The 18,201-nt window shown below is 44.2% G+C and overlaps 2 protein-coding genes across 8 annotated transcripts; one reads left to right on the top strand and one right to left on the bottom strand.

Annotated features, from left to right (window-relative positions):
* Positions 1 to 662: 662 nt before the first annotated feature.
* Positions 663 to 11,477, top strand: KLHL11 (kelch like family member 11). Of its 2 annotated transcripts, XR_014238319.1 has the most exons (3): positions 663 to 1,366; positions 5,919 to 7,674; positions 9,584 to 11,477. XR_014238319.1 is itself a non-coding variant. In XM_082371396.1 (2 exons), the coding sequence occupies exons 1-2, from the start codon at positions 822 to 824 to the stop codon at positions 7,498 to 7,500; spliced, it is 2,127 nt and encodes a 708-aa protein (XP_082227522.1). In that variant the 5' UTR covers positions 663 to 821; the 3' UTR covers positions 7,501 to 11,477. The 2 variants fall into 2 exon arrangements, 1 of the variants encoding a protein (XP_082227522.1); XM_082371396.1 differs by having other exon boundaries at positions 5,919 to 11,477.
* On the bottom strand, positions 8,652 to 18,122 carry KLHL10 (kelch like family member 10). Of its 6 annotated transcripts, XM_082371407.1 has the most exons (6): positions 17,655 to 18,122; positions 17,182 to 17,381; positions 14,537 to 15,026; positions 13,050 to 13,667; positions 12,272 to 12,421; positions 8,652 to 12,053 (listed from the first exon to the last, which is right to left on the bottom strand). In XM_082371407.1, exons 2-6 carry the CDS (start codon positions 17,373 to 17,375, stop codon positions 11,679 to 11,681), a joined length of 1,827 nt encoding a protein of 608 aa, XP_082227533.1. In that variant the 5' UTR covers positions 17,376 to 17,381; positions 17,655 to 18,122; the 3' UTR covers positions 8,652 to 11,678. The 6 variants fall into 6 exon arrangements, with proteins under 6 accessions (XP_082227533.1, XP_082227534.1, XP_082227535.1 ...); XM_082371408.1 differs by lacking the exon at positions 17,182 to 17,381 and having other exon boundaries at positions 17,639 to 18,122; XM_082371409.1 differs by lacking the exon at positions 17,182 to 17,381.
* Positions 18,123 to 18,201: the final 79 nt, after the last annotated feature.

Raw genomic sequence — 18,201 nt, 5'->3', positions numbered from 1 at the left:
GTGAATGGGAACCAAAGCTTTACTTAGATACTCAAGCCAAAAGCCTGCCTTCACTTCTCTGGTTGCCAAGTCCTGTCGATTTACCCCTCTGACCTACCCATATCTGGTCTGATAACTTAGTGCCCTTAGTTCCACTTTTGTCCCCTTACAGTCCATTCTCCACACAGCCACCAGCGACATTTTAAAACAGGCATCTGATTGAGCCACTCCCTTGCTTAAAGCCCCAAAGTGGCTTTTATTTATCTTTTTAACAAGTATGTATGGAACAGTAACTGTGGACCAAGCACTATGTAAAACACCTGACAAGCATCTCATTTAATCCTCACAGCGATCTTCCAATCTAGACAGTATCCCGTTTTTAGAAAGATAAATTAGTTCAGAGATAATAAGTTGCTCACCCGCATCCACTTAACTGGGGCTCAGTCTCGAGTCTTTTTCAATTTTTACTCCAAGGCCATTCTAAACCTTTAAATAAAAATCCAATGTTGCCACCCAAGACAACACTGGGTAAGGGTCTAAGGTGGCTTTTGTTTTACAAAACGATCACGAAGAGCACGCTGCTCTCTAAGGGGATGGAAACAGCCATCCTCCCAAGGGCGTGTGGATGGGCGGCCCCCGGGGAGACAGTCATAACTGGGGAGCAGTACGTTTGCACCTTACCTGAGGGGGCGCGTTAGGTCGGGTGGGGAGGCGCATGCGCAAACCCAGCGGCGGCCGGCTCCGCCCCGCGCCCACTATTTATTCCCAGAATCCCTCTGTGTCGCACCAGAACAGCCGTATCCTTCGGAGACTTGGGGGGGGTTGGGGGCGGCGGCGTCAAGATGGCGGCGGCGGCGGTGGCGGCGGCAGCAGCGGCGGCTGCGGCTGCATCTCTGCAGGTGCTAGAGATGGAGAGCATGGAGACGGCCGCCGCCGGCTCGGCGGGGCTGGCCGCCGAAGTCAGAGGCAGCGGCACGGTGGACTTCGGGCCTGGGCCTGGCTTGTCTGCAATGGAGGCGAGCGGGGGCGACCCGGGCCCGGAGGCCGAGGATTTCGAGTGCAGCTCTCACTGCTCGGAGCTGTCATGGAGGCAGAACGAGCAGCGGCGCCAGGGCCTCTTCTGCGACATTACCTTGTGCTTCGGCGGTGCGGGAGGCCGCGAGTTCCGGGCCCACCGCTCGGTGCTGGCCGCCGCCACCGAGTACTTCACGCCCCTGCTCTCGGGCCAGTTCTCCGAGTCCCGCTCGGGCCGGGTGGAGATGCGCAAGTGGAGCTCCGAGCCCGGGCCCGAACCCGACACGGTGGAAGCCGTTATCGAATACATGTACACCGGGCGCATCCGCGTCAGCACGGGCAGTGTGCACGAGGTGCTGGAGTTGGCCGACAGGTAGGTGGCGGAGGCGGGATGTGCAGGGCGGGGGTGGGGATGCTCGCCGACCGAGGGCCGCATCCAGGGAGGGCGCAGGAGAAGGCGGGGAGGGTAGTGCCCAGGGTGGGCTCGAGTGAGCCCTGACGAAGTGCATTCGTTTGATACTTATTGAGCGCCTGCTGTGTGCTGTGGGGCCGCCCCTGCGCTGGGTGCTGAGGTTGCAGCCTGCCAGTCCGGCGAGGGCTCCCTGTCAGACTCCAGGTGAAGGGACAAAGGCAATGAAGAAGGTCCGCATGTAATAAGTACTGTGTTGACATTTAAAAAGGTTGAAAGGATAGTGATTGCGTAGAGGAAAGACCTTTCTGAGGAGGTGACATTTAAACAGACCTTTAAACGGCAACGGAGTACTGGCCATGCAAAGATGGGGAATGACCATTCCTGGCAGATAGCGCAAAGGCCCTCGGGCGGGATCTCATTTGGCTTAGAGAAGAAGTAAAAAAGGAAAACTCAGTGATCTAGTGGGTGAAGGGGAGAAGGGTGTGTGAAATGTGTTGGAAAAAGGAGTTTGGGTTTTACTGGGTGATGGGAAGCTGGCTAAAGAAATTATCTGATTTAAATTTTTTTTTTAATAAATTTATTTATTCATTTATTTATTTATTTATATTTGGCTGCGTTGGGTCTTAGTTTCTGTGCGAGGGCTTTCTCCAGCTGCGGAGAGCGGGGGCCTCTCTTCATCGCGGTGCGCGGGCCTCTCACTGTCGTGGCCTCTCCCGTTGCGGAGCACAAGCTCCAGACGCGCAAGCTCAGTAGTTGTGGCTCACGGGCTTGGTTGCTCCGCGGCATGTGGCATCTTCCGAGACCAGGGCTCGAACCCGTGTTCCCTGCATTGGCAGGCAGATTCTTAACCACTGCGCCACCAGGGAAGCCCCTGATTTAAATATTTTTAAAGATGATTCTGCTGCTGTGGAAGATGGATTGTAGGGGGCCCAGATGGATGTTCCAGAGACTAGGTAGGAGGCAGGTGAATGCAGTTTGGAGATGGGGAGGAGTCTTTGGGGGCAGTATTATGTTACACATTCGTTATTTGAACAGATACCTATTGAGTACCTATTATGCATCAGTTCAGACACTGGGTTCTAAGCTGCTGGGAATTCAGCAGTGAACAAAACAGACAAAAGTCCCTTTCCACATTGCACTTACATTGGTAGATGGACAATAAATAAAACAGCATGTTAGGTGATTGCTAGAGCTGTTTTGAAAAATAATGGATGGTGGGGCATATAGAAAGTGCTGGTGTAAAGGAGCTGTTTTAAAAATTGGATGGATAGAGAAATCCTCGTGAAGAAGAAGACATTTCGCAAAGACCCGAAGGAAGTGAGGTTAAGGGTGTTTCAGGTAGGGGACACAGGTGCAAAGACCCTGAGATGGTGCTTGTCTGGGTGTTAGAGAATAGCAAGAGGCCAGTGTGGCTGAATCAAAGGGATGCAGGGTGAGAGGAGTAGGAGAGGCCTGAAGGTGGTAATGGGGATGGATCCGGATCCCACAGGGCTTTGTCAGCCTGTGGAAGGACTTGGGCTCTTACTCTGAATGACATGGGAAGGTTTGGAGTAGAGGAATGATGCAGTCTGATTTGGAGAATGCTGCTGTGTTGAGAAAAAGGATGAGGTGGTGGGGAAGGGGCTGCAAGGGCAGAAGCAGAGAGATTAGTTTAGGAGGTTGTGGCAATGGTGGTAGAGATTTGGATTGAGGAGGGAGAAGGAAAAGTGATGAGAAATGCTTTGATTCTAGACATATTTTGAAGGCAGAGGAGATGAATTTGCTGATGGATTTGATGTGGGGGTTTAGGGAAAAGACTGCTAGTTTTTTGACCCACTGGAAAGATGGAGTTTGTTCATTATTTATTTAGATGTGGAAGACTGCAGGAAAGTGTTTGGGAGGAAAATCAAGAGTTTGGTTTTTGGTCCAGGAAATGTCTAGTAGGCAGTTGTATAGATGAGCACCGGCAGCTACAGATTGGCAGGAAATTAGCACATAGGTGGTAATTAAAGCCTCGGCACTGGATGAAATTACTTAGGAAGAGAGTGTAGATAGAAAAGAGAAACAGCGGGACTGAGCCCTGGGGTTCTCCAGGGTTCTCCAGGGATCAGGAGACTGATCCCATGGAAGCCTAAAGTGTGTCAAGGAGGGAGTAGCCAATCATGTCAGCTCTGCCAACTGTAAGCGATCATTGGATTTGGTGATAATAGAGGTCCTTGATGGCACTGACAAGAGCCATTTAAGTCTGACTGTCAAGAGGATCAGAAAAATGATACACATGGACATGTGTGGAGAGGAGTCCAGGGAGGTCTTCCCCCCCGCCCCCAAGATAGGAGATAGTGGAGCATGTTTGTGTGCTGATGAAAAATGAATCTGTGGAAGAGGAGAAATTGATGTTATAGGATCAAAGTCCTTGAAACCAAGAAGGGGATAGAATCCATATTAAAAGTGGAGAAGTTGGACTGGGAAGGCAGAGTATAGCGTACAGCTGTTAGGCAGACAGATTGGATAGTGGGAGAGAATTCCCCGGCAGTCCAGTGGTTAGGACTCGGTGCTTTCACTGCCGGGGCCCGGGTTCAATCCCTGGTCGGGGAACTAAGATCCCGCAAGCTGCGAGGTGCGGCCAGAAAAAAAAAAGATAGTGGGAAAATGAAGTTTTTGCCTGACTGCTTCTGTTTTCTCAAAGCATGAGATTGGGTCGTCTATTTGAGGGTGGGGTTGGGTGGGTGGATGTAGGTCTGAGAGAAGAGAGGGAGGTTTGTTGAATGCAGATGGATAGAGAAGGGTCATTGCACTCACTCAAGCTACGTTTGCTTCTGTCATGTGAGCTTGTGTTCATTCAGATTTACTGCTGCTTTACTGGAGAATTGGGGTGAGGAGAGGAGAGAACACCCCAGACAGTTTACTTAAAACTTTAACTTCTCTCCATATGTCAGTTGCTGAGCAGCTGCCTTGTGTTTGGCACTAAGTGCCCTGCCACCATCACATCCAATCTCACCCATCAGCTCTGAGGCAGGATTCCTTTACTACCTCCCCACCTCCCCCCATATACTCTTTCTGTTGATCATACCTACCTCGCAGGCACTTACAACCTGAAGAGATAATAGGAAGTACCCAGCATGATGCCTGTCACATGGCACATGCCTAGTATACAGTAGCTGTTATTTTCATAGAGCAGTGTTTCCAAATACCTGTCCAAGGGGATAGGTGTCGGCTTACTTGGAGTGCCTGCCAAAAATCAGAAGTAGGGGTGGGGCAGCCCAGGAGTGAGTGACCCTGGCACCCAGACATGTTTGAGAGCCACTAGAGCTCTTACCACTCAACCTTGTCTTTGTTTCATGTCTGAGATGGTGTGTTCTCTGGAGAGGGTGAAGGGAGCCTGTCTTGAAATTAATCTTCATATCGCAGTCAGTTATTAAGCACAATAATCATAATAGCAAATGATTACTGAAGTGAGAGAGGCCTGGACTGATGAAGTCATTCCTTTTTTTTTTTCTTTTTTGGCCGTGCCAAGCGGCCTGTGGGATCTTGGTTCCCCAACCAGGGATGGAACCCGCGCCCCCTGCAGTGGAAGCGCGGAGTCTTAACCACTGGACCGCCAGGGAAGTCCCGATGAAGTCATTCTTACATTATTTAATATTCTCAGTTCTGGGGACTTACTCTTTAGCAGTGGTCTCAAATTGGCCACCCTTGGGGCTGAATTCTGCCAGATTAATTTATGTGAGCAAACAACATCTAGTCAGCTACATGCCAAACTACTTTCTTTACTTTTTTAACGGGGACCATCCTACATGTTTTCTGTTGTTGTTTTATTTCCTGGCTTCTTCAGACGTTTTCGTTTGCCTTGCCTCACCTGCTTTAATGAGAACCCAGCTCAGGACAAAACCCCTGAGCACCACCCCTGCCCCCACCCCTGGGCTACTCAGGGAGAAAGCTCTGGTGAAGAGAAGATTAAAACCTCTGACACAAAGCCTGCACCGCCATTCCCTCTGAGAGCTGACCAAACAGCCTCCCAGGAGTCACAGTTCCTGTACCATGTAGCTGATGCTAAAGAAATTCTCTTCACTGAGACCCAGCCTCATCTAAGAAGAGGCTGGTTGCTGGCAAAGGACTAGGGCAGGATGGCAGAGACAAGTTTGGATTGGGATTTGCCTTTGCCAAGGGCAAATTAAAGTGGAAATAAAGTATGGGACTGTTGTACTTTATTAAAGGATATGTTCTGAAACACCTTACATAATCAAAAACTCTGTTTTGTGTGTATATTATACATACTTTGTGTAATATATAATACATATACACTATCTAATGGAAATAATTTAAAATATATCATATAAAGATGATTTTTATATATGCTTTTAAACCTACTTTTCAGGACAATCCTTTTTAAGTTGGGAGGATATGCTTTTTTCAGGTGTTGTGCATGAAGTGAGATGAAGCTTACATTTCAGTTTGTATAATTCAGATGCATTCAAAGTGCAGCCACATAAAATATGCACATTTGAAAATTAATCCTTTCTCTTTTTCTTGATTTTAGGTTCCTATTAATTCGTTTGAAAGAATTTTGTGGAGAATTTCTCAAGAAAAAACTTCATCTCTCTAATTGTGTGGCCATTCATAGCTTAGCTCACATGTATACTCTAAGCCAACTTGCTCTGAAAGCTGCAGATATGATACGGAGAAACTTCCACAAAGTAATTCAGGATGAGGAGTTTTATACTTTACCTTTCCACCTCATTCGAGACTGGCTGTCGGACTTGGAGATAACAGTTGATTCTGAAGAGGTTCTATTTGAAACAGTTTTGAAATGGGTTCAGAGAAATGCTGAAGAGAGAGAGAGATACTTTGAAGAACTTTTTAAATTGCTCAGATTGTCCCAGATGAAACCTACTTACCTTACTCGTCATGTCAAACCAGAGAGGCTGGTGGCCAATAATGAAGTTTGTGTCAAGTTAGTGGCCGATGCAGTGGAGAGGCATGCTCTTAGAGCCGAGAATATACAGTCTGGCACGTTCCAGCATCCCGCTTCTCATGTCTCATTATTACCTCGCTATGGGCAAAACATGGACGTGATCATGGTTATTGGAGGCGTGTCAGAAGGAGGGGACTATTTAAGTGAATGTGTGGGATATTTTGTCGATGAGGACAGATGGGTAAACCTACCCCATATTCATAATCACCTTGATGGACATGCTGTTGCAGTAACAGAATCCTACGTGTATGTTGCTGGGTCGATGGAACCAGGGTTTGCTAAAACTGTGGAAAGGTATAACCCAAACTTGAATACCTGGGAACACGTTTGTAGTCTGATGACAAGGAAGCATTCTTTTGGACTAACAGAAGTCAAAGGGAAGCTATACAGCATTGGAGGACATGGCAACTTCAGTCCTGGTTTTAAAGATGTGACTGTTTATAATCCCGAGCTTGATAAATGGCACAACCTGGAATCAGCACCAAAGATTCTTCGAGATGTTAAAGCACTAGCCATTGAAGACCGGTTTGTGTACATCGCTGCCCGCACTCCTGTGGACCGGGACACTGAAGATGGATTAAAGGCTGTCATCACTTGTTACGATACGGAGACTCGACAGTGGCAAGATGTGGAATCTTTGCCACTTATTGACAATTACTGCTTTTTCCAAATGTCTGTGGTCAATTCAAACTTTTATCAGACAGCCTCATGCTGTCCCAAGAGTTATTCTTTAGAAAATGAAGAGGCAGTAAGAAAAATTGCCAGCCAAGTTTCCGATGAGATCCTTGAAAGCTTACCTCCAGAAGTCCTAAGCATCGAAGGAGCGGCCATTTGCTATTACAAAGATGACGTTTTCATTATTGGAGGCTGGAAAAACAGTGATGATATCGACAAACAGTATCGGAAAGAAGCTTACCGATATTGTGCTGAGAGAAAGAGGTGGATGCTTCTTCCTCCCATGCCACAGCCTCGTTGTAGAGCCACTGCCTGCCATGTGAGAATCCCATACCGGTACTTGCATGGCACTCAGAGATATCCTATGCCTCAAAACTTAATGTGGCAGAAGGACCGGATCAGACAGATGCAAGAAATACATCGACACGCCCTAAACATGCGACGAGTGCCAAGCTCTCAGATAGAATGCTAGGTTCTCTGATATGTGCAGCTCAAAACAGTTATACCTGTTCATGAGGCTGAAGATACCCAGACTGTTACTTGAAAAAGTATGTCGATAACTTATTTTCTACATGAACTGATTATCGCCCCATATAAAGGAAATATAGTCAAAAACTGAAGAATGAGAAGATCAATTCAATACATGGTAATTTTTGTTAGTTTGCAGTCTTTATCCATCTTTGGTTTGTGTGTGTGTTATCTTTAATAAGATCTTATTCAGCTAAGTGGAAAAACCAGGTGTAGTTACTTGACTGTTTGTCTGCCAGCAAGTTATAACTCCTTTGTCTTAGGGTCTTATGTTTTGAACATGCTTTAAGCACCAGTTATATTTGCACATTTACTTTGATAATCTTTTTCATTTTTTTCCCGAATGGTTGGTTTTGACAAGATCAGAATTTATGCATTGAGCCGTCATCTACAGGAGGTATGTGCAATAGTGAGATTGAAATTTGAAGGAAAAAGCACAATATTTCAGCAAGATGATTTCAGAATGTTTGCATTGATACTTTTTTGTATTTGTTTATCTACAAATGCTATCTTGTTTATTTCTGGAAGAGATGATTGATGAGAAATTTGTGATTGGCTCATGTATTTTTTGAGTATTTTTCATTTCTTCAGCAACTGTGTTATGAACTTCAAGTCATCACTCTGAGACAATGGTAGTTGGCAAGAGTACTGATCTTTAGCTGATTGAATACAGAGGAAGTTATATCTGTGAAATTTGTTTCTCTAAGAAGAAAAGTATTATTAGTCTAGAGTAAGAAAGGCACTGAAAAATTTAAAAACGCTTTTTTCGGGAGTTGCAGGCTTATTTGAAGATAAATTAATGAGTGTAAATAATGCCAATGACAATCGACACAATGCCTTCAATTTTAAATTTTGCTCTGATGCATATTGTATGGAATCCTTACCATTCCTTTCTAAAAGAAACTTTTTTCAAAATGGGAAGGAAGTAACAATTTAGAGAAATGTTGCTAAAGAGAAGCCTTATTATTTCTCAGCCTGGATTATTACAATGTTTTATCTAGTTGCCCTAGACTTTCATTGGAACTTTGCCTGAGCCTAGAATACTACATTTGGGCGCATAATTATGGCTCTTAAAAATTTATCACTATGGTTATCTTTTATTTATGCATTCTTCTGATACTCTTATCTGCGCCCAGGCTTTATGCAAATTACCACTTAGGTTGACTTTTAGTGCTCAGTTAACATAAGGGACTCCTGCTCTAATGGTTTGAAGTGTGGGTCCAGTATACTTTTCTTGTTTCTTTCAGAATGTCTCTACCTTCTTAGACATTCTGAAATACCATTCTAGAAGGTGAATTCCAAGTACAGTGATTTTTTTTTTTTTCCCCTAGTCCAATATAGTTAATCTTATTAGTTGGATCAAACATCAAAAGGAAAAAAAGCACAACCAGGAATTTTGGCTCTCAGTGTGCTGTGAGACTGTTAATGTTTAGCCCTTGGACTCTATACTAAGAACTTAACTGAAATTTCTGAATTGGTATCCCTGCTTAGGACAAAGTTTTTCAATAATGTGTTGGAAATCTGCTTTAAAACCGTTTAATTTAGGCCGGGGTAGGGATGGGAGACTGCAAGTCTATTTCTATATGAGGATATATTATCCTACCCCACCTCTACTGTTTTCTTAATTTCCATTTATTTGTAGTTATTTTAATAAAAGCTATTTGGATTCTGAGAAGTGCTAAGTAGTTGTGAGAGGTCTGTGCAAGTAAGACAGAAAAGTTCATTGAATGAAGTTCTCATTTCTCTCTGATAAGACTGTGCTAGCAAACTGCCTTTTCTTGGTGCTGTTGAAATAATTTAGTAGCTCACTAAGGTGCCAGTTTCTCTCCAGAAGGGTGTAAGGTTTTTGATTGCCTTTTTTTTTTTTTTTTTTTTGGTCTCAGAGTTGTCTTCTGAGACAGTCATTACCAAGTTATTTGTAGGGTTATCTTTTTTTCACATGATGTGGCGGAAGTCATAACTCATAAGATTTAGGTATAATCTGGTTTTGAAAACGTGATTGAAACTGTTGTTTTTTAACTCGGCAGGCAGCCTAGGCCATGGCTGGAAAGAGAGGGTAAGTCCTTCCTTGCATGATGATGTGTGCAGGGTTCCTGACTACTGAATTCCTAATTTTCATATTTGAATTCACATGTGTGATTTCACATCAGTAACTTGTGTTTCTGAAATATCCTAACTAACTTGTTAATAAGGAAAGAAACCAGATTTGCTTAAATCTGTTCAAGGCTGACATTCTGAAATTCTAAACTGGAAATAACTTCCCGCAGTATTTGGAAAGGTTCTGATTATGATGACCAGCCTAAAATGGCTCTTTGGGAAAGAAATTTCCTTTTTGATGAAAACTTAAAGATTGTGTTTGATAATTTAAGCAGTTAAAAATACAGCTTTAAAAAGACAGCTTAATATGTATTCAAGCAAACCTTTTTTGCTTTTGTTTTTGTTTTGTAGAAGGAAAAGAGAGGAATTGATTATACCAAAAAGTAATAACTACACATAACTTTGAGTGAGGCTGCTTATATCTTAGAATGGATATCCTTTAACTATACCTACCCCACCATGGTTAAAAAAAAAAAAAAAAAAATCAGTGTATATATTGAGAATGTCAGTCATGAGCTTAGTGTTTAAGTAATACATCTCACTTGCAGTTGTTTGCATGATTAGTCTTGTGTATCTTGATATCCAACTTTGCTTTTGCTGTGCCAATTCAAAACTACTTTGCTAAAAAAAAAAAAAAAAAACCTCAAAATTCATTGACATCAGTTTTGTCTTGATTACTTGATTTTGTATTGTATTTCTGGGACCAAAAAAATTTTGAAATCTTTTTTTATGTAGGACAGAAGTTTGAAGCTGGAAAGATAGTGTTTATGGCAGATTTCTGTTCTTTTGTATATTAAACTCTTCAGGCTGCTGGTAAGGCAGTTTCTAGGGCACACTTTTTTTCCTCTTTATGTTTCTTGCTAGTGTAGACGTGGTATGTTTAAATACTTCATTCTCTGCTTCATAATTCTAATATGAACACTATACTATTGGTAGACACATAAGCTGAATTGTATATTTTAGTTACTTGGCCTAATCAAGCATAACCAAAGGGAGGTTTTTTTGTACTTGCCTCAAACTAAGCTTAAATAAGAAGGGTGTATCGGCCACATTTCATGTCTTTTCCAAATATGTAGAATTGTGAAGCAAGTTCTCTGCCTACACTAGAAACATAGGGTGTTTATAGGTTGTCATTTAAGTGTAGAATATTTGGTGAAACAATTCAGTCTCTCCTTTTTTAAACTGTTAAACATTCTGTCACAGTTCATCACTCCAGTTTGTTACTTTCTTGAGAATAGTCCATTTTTGTTTTTGTTATAATGCTTACATTATAATATGTTTTGGTCATTGGAAACAAAACAGCTCATAGTCGTGATGTAATACAATAACAATAACATAATAGTCATTTTTACTTCAAGGAATTTAATTAGATAGCCAAATAACCACTCTTTGTTGATTACCTTTGTAGGGCTTTTGTCTTACTCTCCATGACCATTACTGGAAATGTCTGACAGTGAAGCACATACAATAGAGCACTTGTTAACTTAATCCTCCTGCATAATGCACTCGTGAAAAGTAGTGCTTGCTACATGGGTGAAGATCTTATGATCCATGTGCTGGGGCTCTTTGAGTTATTTGTAAAATAAATATTTAGTTCCAGTTGATACAGTGAGTTTTCTGGGCTAACAGTATCAAGCCCCTATCTACTGCAAGTATAATCTTGACTGCCCCCCTTTAAGTCAGAGGAGATGTAGAATTTAGGACACTTTGAGACATTACATTGTAAAATAGCTTGTTTTATGTTCCTAAAGCTATCTTGTTCTGTGTTATAGCTACTAATCATCTCAATGTAAGTTTTAAATAAATGTATTTCTTTAGAGCTGATTTGCACTGTGATTTTTCCTTTTTAATTCTGCACCATTGAATATAATTGCTTTCTTCCTCCCCCCTTATTCCCTTCAGTCATGCAACCCTTGGCTCCCTTAAGTTGAACACTTTCCAATATTCTTACAAGTTTAAACACTGCATTTATTTAAAAGAAAGAATTCTTATTGCTGAGACTTTTTATTAGCTAAATGAAGAGGCTCATACAGGTAGGGTACTTGTCGAGGCGGAATACTTTACTTCATCACGCAGTGCTAATCCTGTGAAGTTGTCTCGTCTAGCTGCGTATTCCCCAACATTGGCCAGCCCTGGTACCACACAGCAGCTCAGAGCACTGCGGTATATACTCATGTCATGAGCATCATACCACTCTTCAGTCTTTTCATCATAGCACTCAACATTAAAGGTGGTGGTAAAGCCATTAAAGCCACCCACCACAAACAAGAGGTCGTCTACCACCTCGATACCAAAATTGCTACGAGGATTAAACATAGTGGGGATCGTGCGCCAAGTATTAGCCGCTGGGCTGTAGGCTTCTGCACTCCTAAGTCGATTAGCTCCGTCAAAGCCGCCTACCTGTGGACAGCAGAGGAAACACAGCTGGCTGTTAACCATCGCTTCTGTTTGCTGAGGATGCCCTCTTTGGGGAGGGGGGGGGGACCAGTGATTTCATACCTCCCTCTTCCACTGTCTTCCATGGAAGAAAGCTTTCAAATTCTTCCCAGTGGTAGTGTAAACCTATTTGCTAATAGAAAATCTAGGGCTATAATTTTTGTTGTACAAAAGAAACTCACCGCATATATGTGTTCTCCATAAGCAATTACGCCTATTCCACTCCTCCTGCTTCTCATGGGTGCTATGACTGTCCACTGATTACTCTCAGCGTCGTACACTTCTGCTGTAAACAGGCATTCATTTCCGTTAAACCCACCACATATGTAGACCTGTGTGAAGAGAGTTCCAAGATTATTAAAATTGGGGAGTAGAGGGCTTCCCTGGTGGCGCAGTGGTTGAGAGTCTGCGTGCCGGTGCGGGGGACACGGGTTCGAGCCCTGGTCTGGGAGGATCCCACATGCCGCGGAGTAGCTGGGCCCGTGGGCCACAATTGCTGAGCCTGCGCGTCTGGAGCCTGTGCTCCGCAACAAGAGAGGCCGCGATGGTGAGAGGCCCGCGCACCGCGATGAAGAGTGGTCCCCACTTGCCGCAACTGGAGAGAGCCCTCGCACAGAGGCGGAGACTCAACACAGTCATAAATAAATAAATAAATAAATAAAAGAACGTGAATTTCTTTAAAAAAATTGGGGAGTAGAAAGAAAGGGTGTGTATATGGTGGTGGCTGGGGGCAGGGGACACTTCTGATGCCAGTCTTCAGTCTGAGTTTCTTTTTTCCACATGTGCATGCATTGCTTTTTAATAAGTCAAATCAGAAAAGATAGTTACAAAGGGCCACTTAGTCATCTGATGAAGGAGTTAGTATTGCAAAGTGAATACTGCCACTTCTGTTTTCCATCTATTATTTCCAGGCTTGTTTGCTTTCACATCTCCTAACCCCACCTTCCCCCGGTGTCTTACCTTTCCATGGAGTGTTGTGGCACTCGCATCACTCCTCTGTTCGTGCATGGGGGCAATGAGTGTCCACTGGTTGGTCTCTGGCTCATAACGTTCAGCAGTGTTGAGACGCACGTAGCCATCAAATCCTCCCATGGCGTAAATAAAATTACTGAGGACTGTCACGCTGACATAGCAACGCCTGGAGTGCATCGGGGCCACCTGGTGCCACGTTTTCTTGACTGGGTTAAAACGCTTAACACTATTGAAATAGTCTACACTATCGAACCCCCCAATGATATAAACATAGCCTTTCAAATAAGCTGCCCCGTGGTAGGCACGAGGACTCTCTTCCTCACAAGTGACATTCAGCCATCTGTCTGCCCGAGCATCATATGCCTCAATGGCATTGGTGGGGCTCCCACCACTCCAGCCACCAACTGCAAATAGGATGGCATAGGGCAGGCGGGGTCTGGTGAGTGGGTTGGTGAAGTCAGAATTAGAAGGTCCGTTCATGTTTAGGTCATACATGGCCCTCAGTGCATTAATGATGACTGGCTTGCATTCCTCACTGTCTTTGACATAGTCATTCATCTTAACATTGTTCATGAAGTATTCAGCATGCATTAGAGCCAGGCGAACCTAAGAAGGAAATACAGAAAGTCATTCAGATGAGGTATGGTGTCTGGAAAACCCATGTCCTTAAGCCCGCAGTTTTACAGTCTCCTCTGAATGCAGTAGGGTCATGTTTTGTTTTGTTTTTGTAATTTACAGCTCACAGTTTAAATATTTGTTTTTTGGAGGTGGTATACATTTGGATGCTGAGAATGAGTGAGATAGAAGCCACCTCAAATGGTCACAGAGCTAGTCCATTCCTTGGCCCCTGGACAGGACTGTTAGACCAGAAAGAGCTGCGGTCATTGTTCAGTAATTGGATATCTATGCCTCTATATGTAAAATAACATGAATTAGCACCAAATGGCTACAATTGAGTGCAATACTCATGATCTGGTTTCTTGTCCAACTCCTATTTTGGTTGGGGAAACTCACAGAAGGAAAGGGGTGAGAGGAAGACCCTTTAGAATTCTTTTGAAGGCCTGCCCTCTCCTTCCCCCACTATCAGGGAGAATCTTGGTCAAAGAGAATATAACTGGAGCAGAAGGAACTAGCAATGCCAAGGGCAGAGAAAATTGCAAAATTCCAGAGAATAGCAGGGGATGCCTTCTATAGATGTACATATATAAGTATATGTAAGTATGACCACAGCCTTGGAATCTGTCAAACACCTGAGTATGGCTCTTGGGACAATCCCTCTGGGATAAATGAATCAAAAGTGAGCAATTAAGGGAATTCTCTGGCAGTCCAGTGGTTAGGACTCCGAGCTTCCACTGCAGGGGCATGGGTTCGATCCCTGGTTGTGGAAGTAAGATCCCACAAGCCATGTGGCGTGGGCAAAAAAAAAAAAAAAAAAAAAAGCAATTAAGCATCCCACAAAAGAATAACTAAACGACCTTGGGAAGCAAAACTGAAATATGCTGCTTCCTATTTTGGGGGTCATGAGAAATCCATTTTATAATGGCCTCAAATACAGCATCTTCTTGCTTGACGTTGAGCTCATCTTTCTCAATGATATCCTTAAGTTCAGTGACTGAGAGCTCTAAAAACTCTGCTGAGACTTTCACCATCTCCTCAAAGTTGTGCAGTATGAACATGTAGGCCTTCCGCCTCAGTTCGGGGCAGTAGTAGTAGTCTGTGAACTTGCAGATGCCGATACAATTAACCAAACACAGCTCCGACTTGAGGAACTCACAGCAACCCCTGACAATACCCATGATGTTAAATTGGTCTGCAGCAGCCAGCAGCTTCTCCACGTTCTCTGGTGTGATGGGGATGGTCCGGGTGTACGCATATTCGATAATTAGCTTCATCATGTCGGGGGAAATGCCAGGGATGTTGTATACCTTCTTTTCAGTGTTGTTCCAGCCACTTGTAAACAAAGCTCTGGAAGAAAGAAAGAAACTAGCAGTCACTGAAATATTTCTCTCTAGTTTGCCATGTTCCCTCCCCCCGCCACCTTCTCTTGTTGTGGAAAATTTGGACATTTTCCAAATAGTGTGCACAATAAGTCAATTGGAAATAAATTGGCGTGAGGAAGCGGGGGGGAGGAGGGTAGGTTTTATACAGTGGTCAAGAGAACCTTTCCAGGAACTTTGACTTTGGTCACTTTTATTCCTATCTTCATGATAAGTAGGCTTTTTCCCATTTTGTGGATGGAGAAACTGGGATCTACAGCTGGGAGTAAGACCCAGGTCTTTTTCTGTCTCAGCCCATTGCCCACCAAATTCTACCTTAATTAAGGAAATTAAACTTGAGCAAATACACTTTTAAAACAAGTATTATTCAATCAACACATATCCAGAATCCGATCGCTTCTCACCTCTCTCATTGCTACCTTCTTGGTGTGAGCTACCACCAGCTCTTGCCTAGATTATTGGGAGTAAACCTCCCAACTGATCTCTCTGCTTCTGCTTTTGACACCTCCAGAGTTTATAGTCTTATCCCAGCCACCAGCATGATTCTTATGAGTTTATGCTCCTCTTCCACTCAGAACCTTCCACTGACTTCCCTCGTTACTCAGAGTAAAATACAAAGTCCTTACCAGGGACTACAAAAGACCTCTGGGATCCGGACCATGAATACCTCTCTAACCATATTTCCTCTCGCCTTCCTCCTCACCTTGCTCCAGCCCTGCTGGCCTTGCTTTCCTTGAATACACCAGAGATGCTTTCATCTTTGCACTTTGCTTTGTACTCTGCCTGGAAGGCTCTCCCAAGATCTCTGTTATTTCCCAAGACCGCAGCCCCTTGAAGTCTTTGCTCAAATGTCACTTTGTCAGCAAAGTGATAATCCTATTTAAAATTGCCACTGACTACTCTCTAGCTTCCTTTTTTTCCCTAGCACTTATGATCTAATATGTATTTTATTTATTAAATGCCTGTTCTCCCTACTGGAAGGTAAACTTTACGAGAACAGGAATGTTTATACATTGTTTTATTTCCAGTACCTGTCACAAAATAGGCACTCAATAAATAACTATTGAATGAGTAAAATGACTACTATTCCACAACAACTTATTGGGTCCCTACTATGTAGCTAGGTACTTCTCTAGGTGTTGCAGAGGACAGAAGTCCCTGCCCTAATATATTTTTCCTTCCTTTTTCTAAGAAGTTTAAGGGAATGTGGGCTCAGAGATCAAATTCTCTAGAGAAGAGTTCTGAAAACCTACAGCCTCTCGGCCAAATTCAGCCCAACTCTTGTTTTTGTACTGCACATGAGCTAAGAATATTTTTTACATTTTTAAATGGGGAAAAAATATTTTGTGACACCTGGAAATTAAATTCAAATTTCGGTATTCATAAATAATTTTATTGGAACACAGCCATGCCCTTTCATTTAGTATTGTCTATGGCTGCTTTCCTACTAAAGGCAGAGTGGAGTAGTTGTGACAGAGACTGTACGGCCTGCAAAGCTTAAAATAGTCACTATTTGGTCTTTTTGTATACCCTGCTCTAGGTCTAGATGAATGAGAATTTTTAGCAACGGGTGGCAGGCACTTATCATATCTTCATTGGAACTGAGTACTCAAATATTTTCAGCTCATGAACCAACTAGGTCTTTTACTTCCTGGGTTACAATAGTTTTGGCTCAAACTCCCTTTTTCTTCTGAAAAATATTTCCTTGGTTCTTTCCCCTCATCCCCCTTCCCACCCTCTCAGTCCTTGTTAATTTGTCACCCTGTTTGAGATAGTCTCAGATAGGGGCTTAAGGGGTGGCTGAAGTGGCATTGTCATCTAGGTTTAAGCAGGAAATCCACTACATGTGTCCAACCTTCCCAAAGGTTGGTTTGGGTGAAAATCAAAGAAAAAAAGCATCTGGCCCACCAATAGTTGGTTGAAATCTAGATGAAAACGAGACAGAAGAGGCTCTGGCCCTAACTGTGCCTCTTCAGAAGACAAAGGAGCCAGTCTACAGGAGCCCAGGGCTTTGACAGTGTCCCTAAACTTAAGATAATGGGGCGGGAAATATGAAATGAACCAAAATGTCTCAGAATGAGCCCCGTTCCCCCTTTTGGCTTAGTCCAGCAACCCTGTTATACCTAAAATAGGAACTGCAGCTACAGAGGATGTTCTTGTGGGCATTGAACTCAAAGCCATTGACCTTGATGACCACGTCGCAGAGCTTGCCCTCTAGTCTAAGCTCGTTGAAGATCTCACAGGTCATCGCACTCATCTTCCTCTCCATGTGAGGCTGGTGGAAACATGTGGAGGCCACCGCGCTCTCCATCTCCATGGCACCCTGGGACAAGCGGAGAGAGGCTGCTCTCCTAGGGTGTCGGGGAGGATTGTGGGGGCCCTTCAGCCAGCTGTCACTCCTTCTCCCTACTACATCTCTCATATAAGGGCCTAGCAGGCAGCCCAAGTTCCAAAATCCTGGGCCCTTAGTGAGATCACTCTCAGGATTGTGCTCTCAGGTTCTGGAACTCTCTCCTGTCCCTGTCCTCCTTCCTTCCCCCCCCCCCCCAAAGGCATCACTCAGGATGAAGACCACCTCACATCTTCCGCAACCAACCAGGAGCAGGACGTGACCGCCAACACCACGTAAGACTTTTGATTCACTCTAGCTCCTGCTGCCCACTACCGGTGCTCAGTCTGGCGTCTCTGCGGCATCCATCTACCTTCTTCCGCAGCTTGGCACTTGGCTCCCGAGACACTGAGTTCGAGGAAACCAAGTCAGAGGAGGCAGAAGGGAGAAGTAAAGCTGATGGGTTTTCATTCTGGCCCAGATGTCCAGGGCCCTCCTGCCCTCTGGACTGAGTCACTCATCTTCTGTGATGAGGAGCGAGCCCCGTGAAGGAAGCACCTTCTGGATGTTCAACAGAACTCACTTATGGCTCCTTCACACCCCCTCCCATCTGCGGCCTTTTGGTCATGCAAACCTTAAGCCTGGAAACGTCCATTCCGGTTAGGGTTTTTGTTCTAAAAAGAGTGGCACCCACCCACGTAACCCCAGCCTCTTGGGACACTGCCCGTCCCCACCAGCCCCGGACCCATTCCCCGTCCCCCACCCCATCACCCGCGACCCGCCTCCCCCCGCCCCCTCACCCGCGACCCACCTG

This window comes from Balaenoptera borealis (assembly GCF_965194805.1).
Source record: "Balaenoptera borealis genome assembly, chromosome: 20".
Taxonomy (NCBI): domain Eukaryota; kingdom Metazoa; phylum Chordata; class Mammalia; order Artiodactyla; family Balaenopteridae; genus Balaenoptera; species Balaenoptera borealis.
This window is presented reverse-complemented; position numbering and strand designations above follow the sequence as displayed.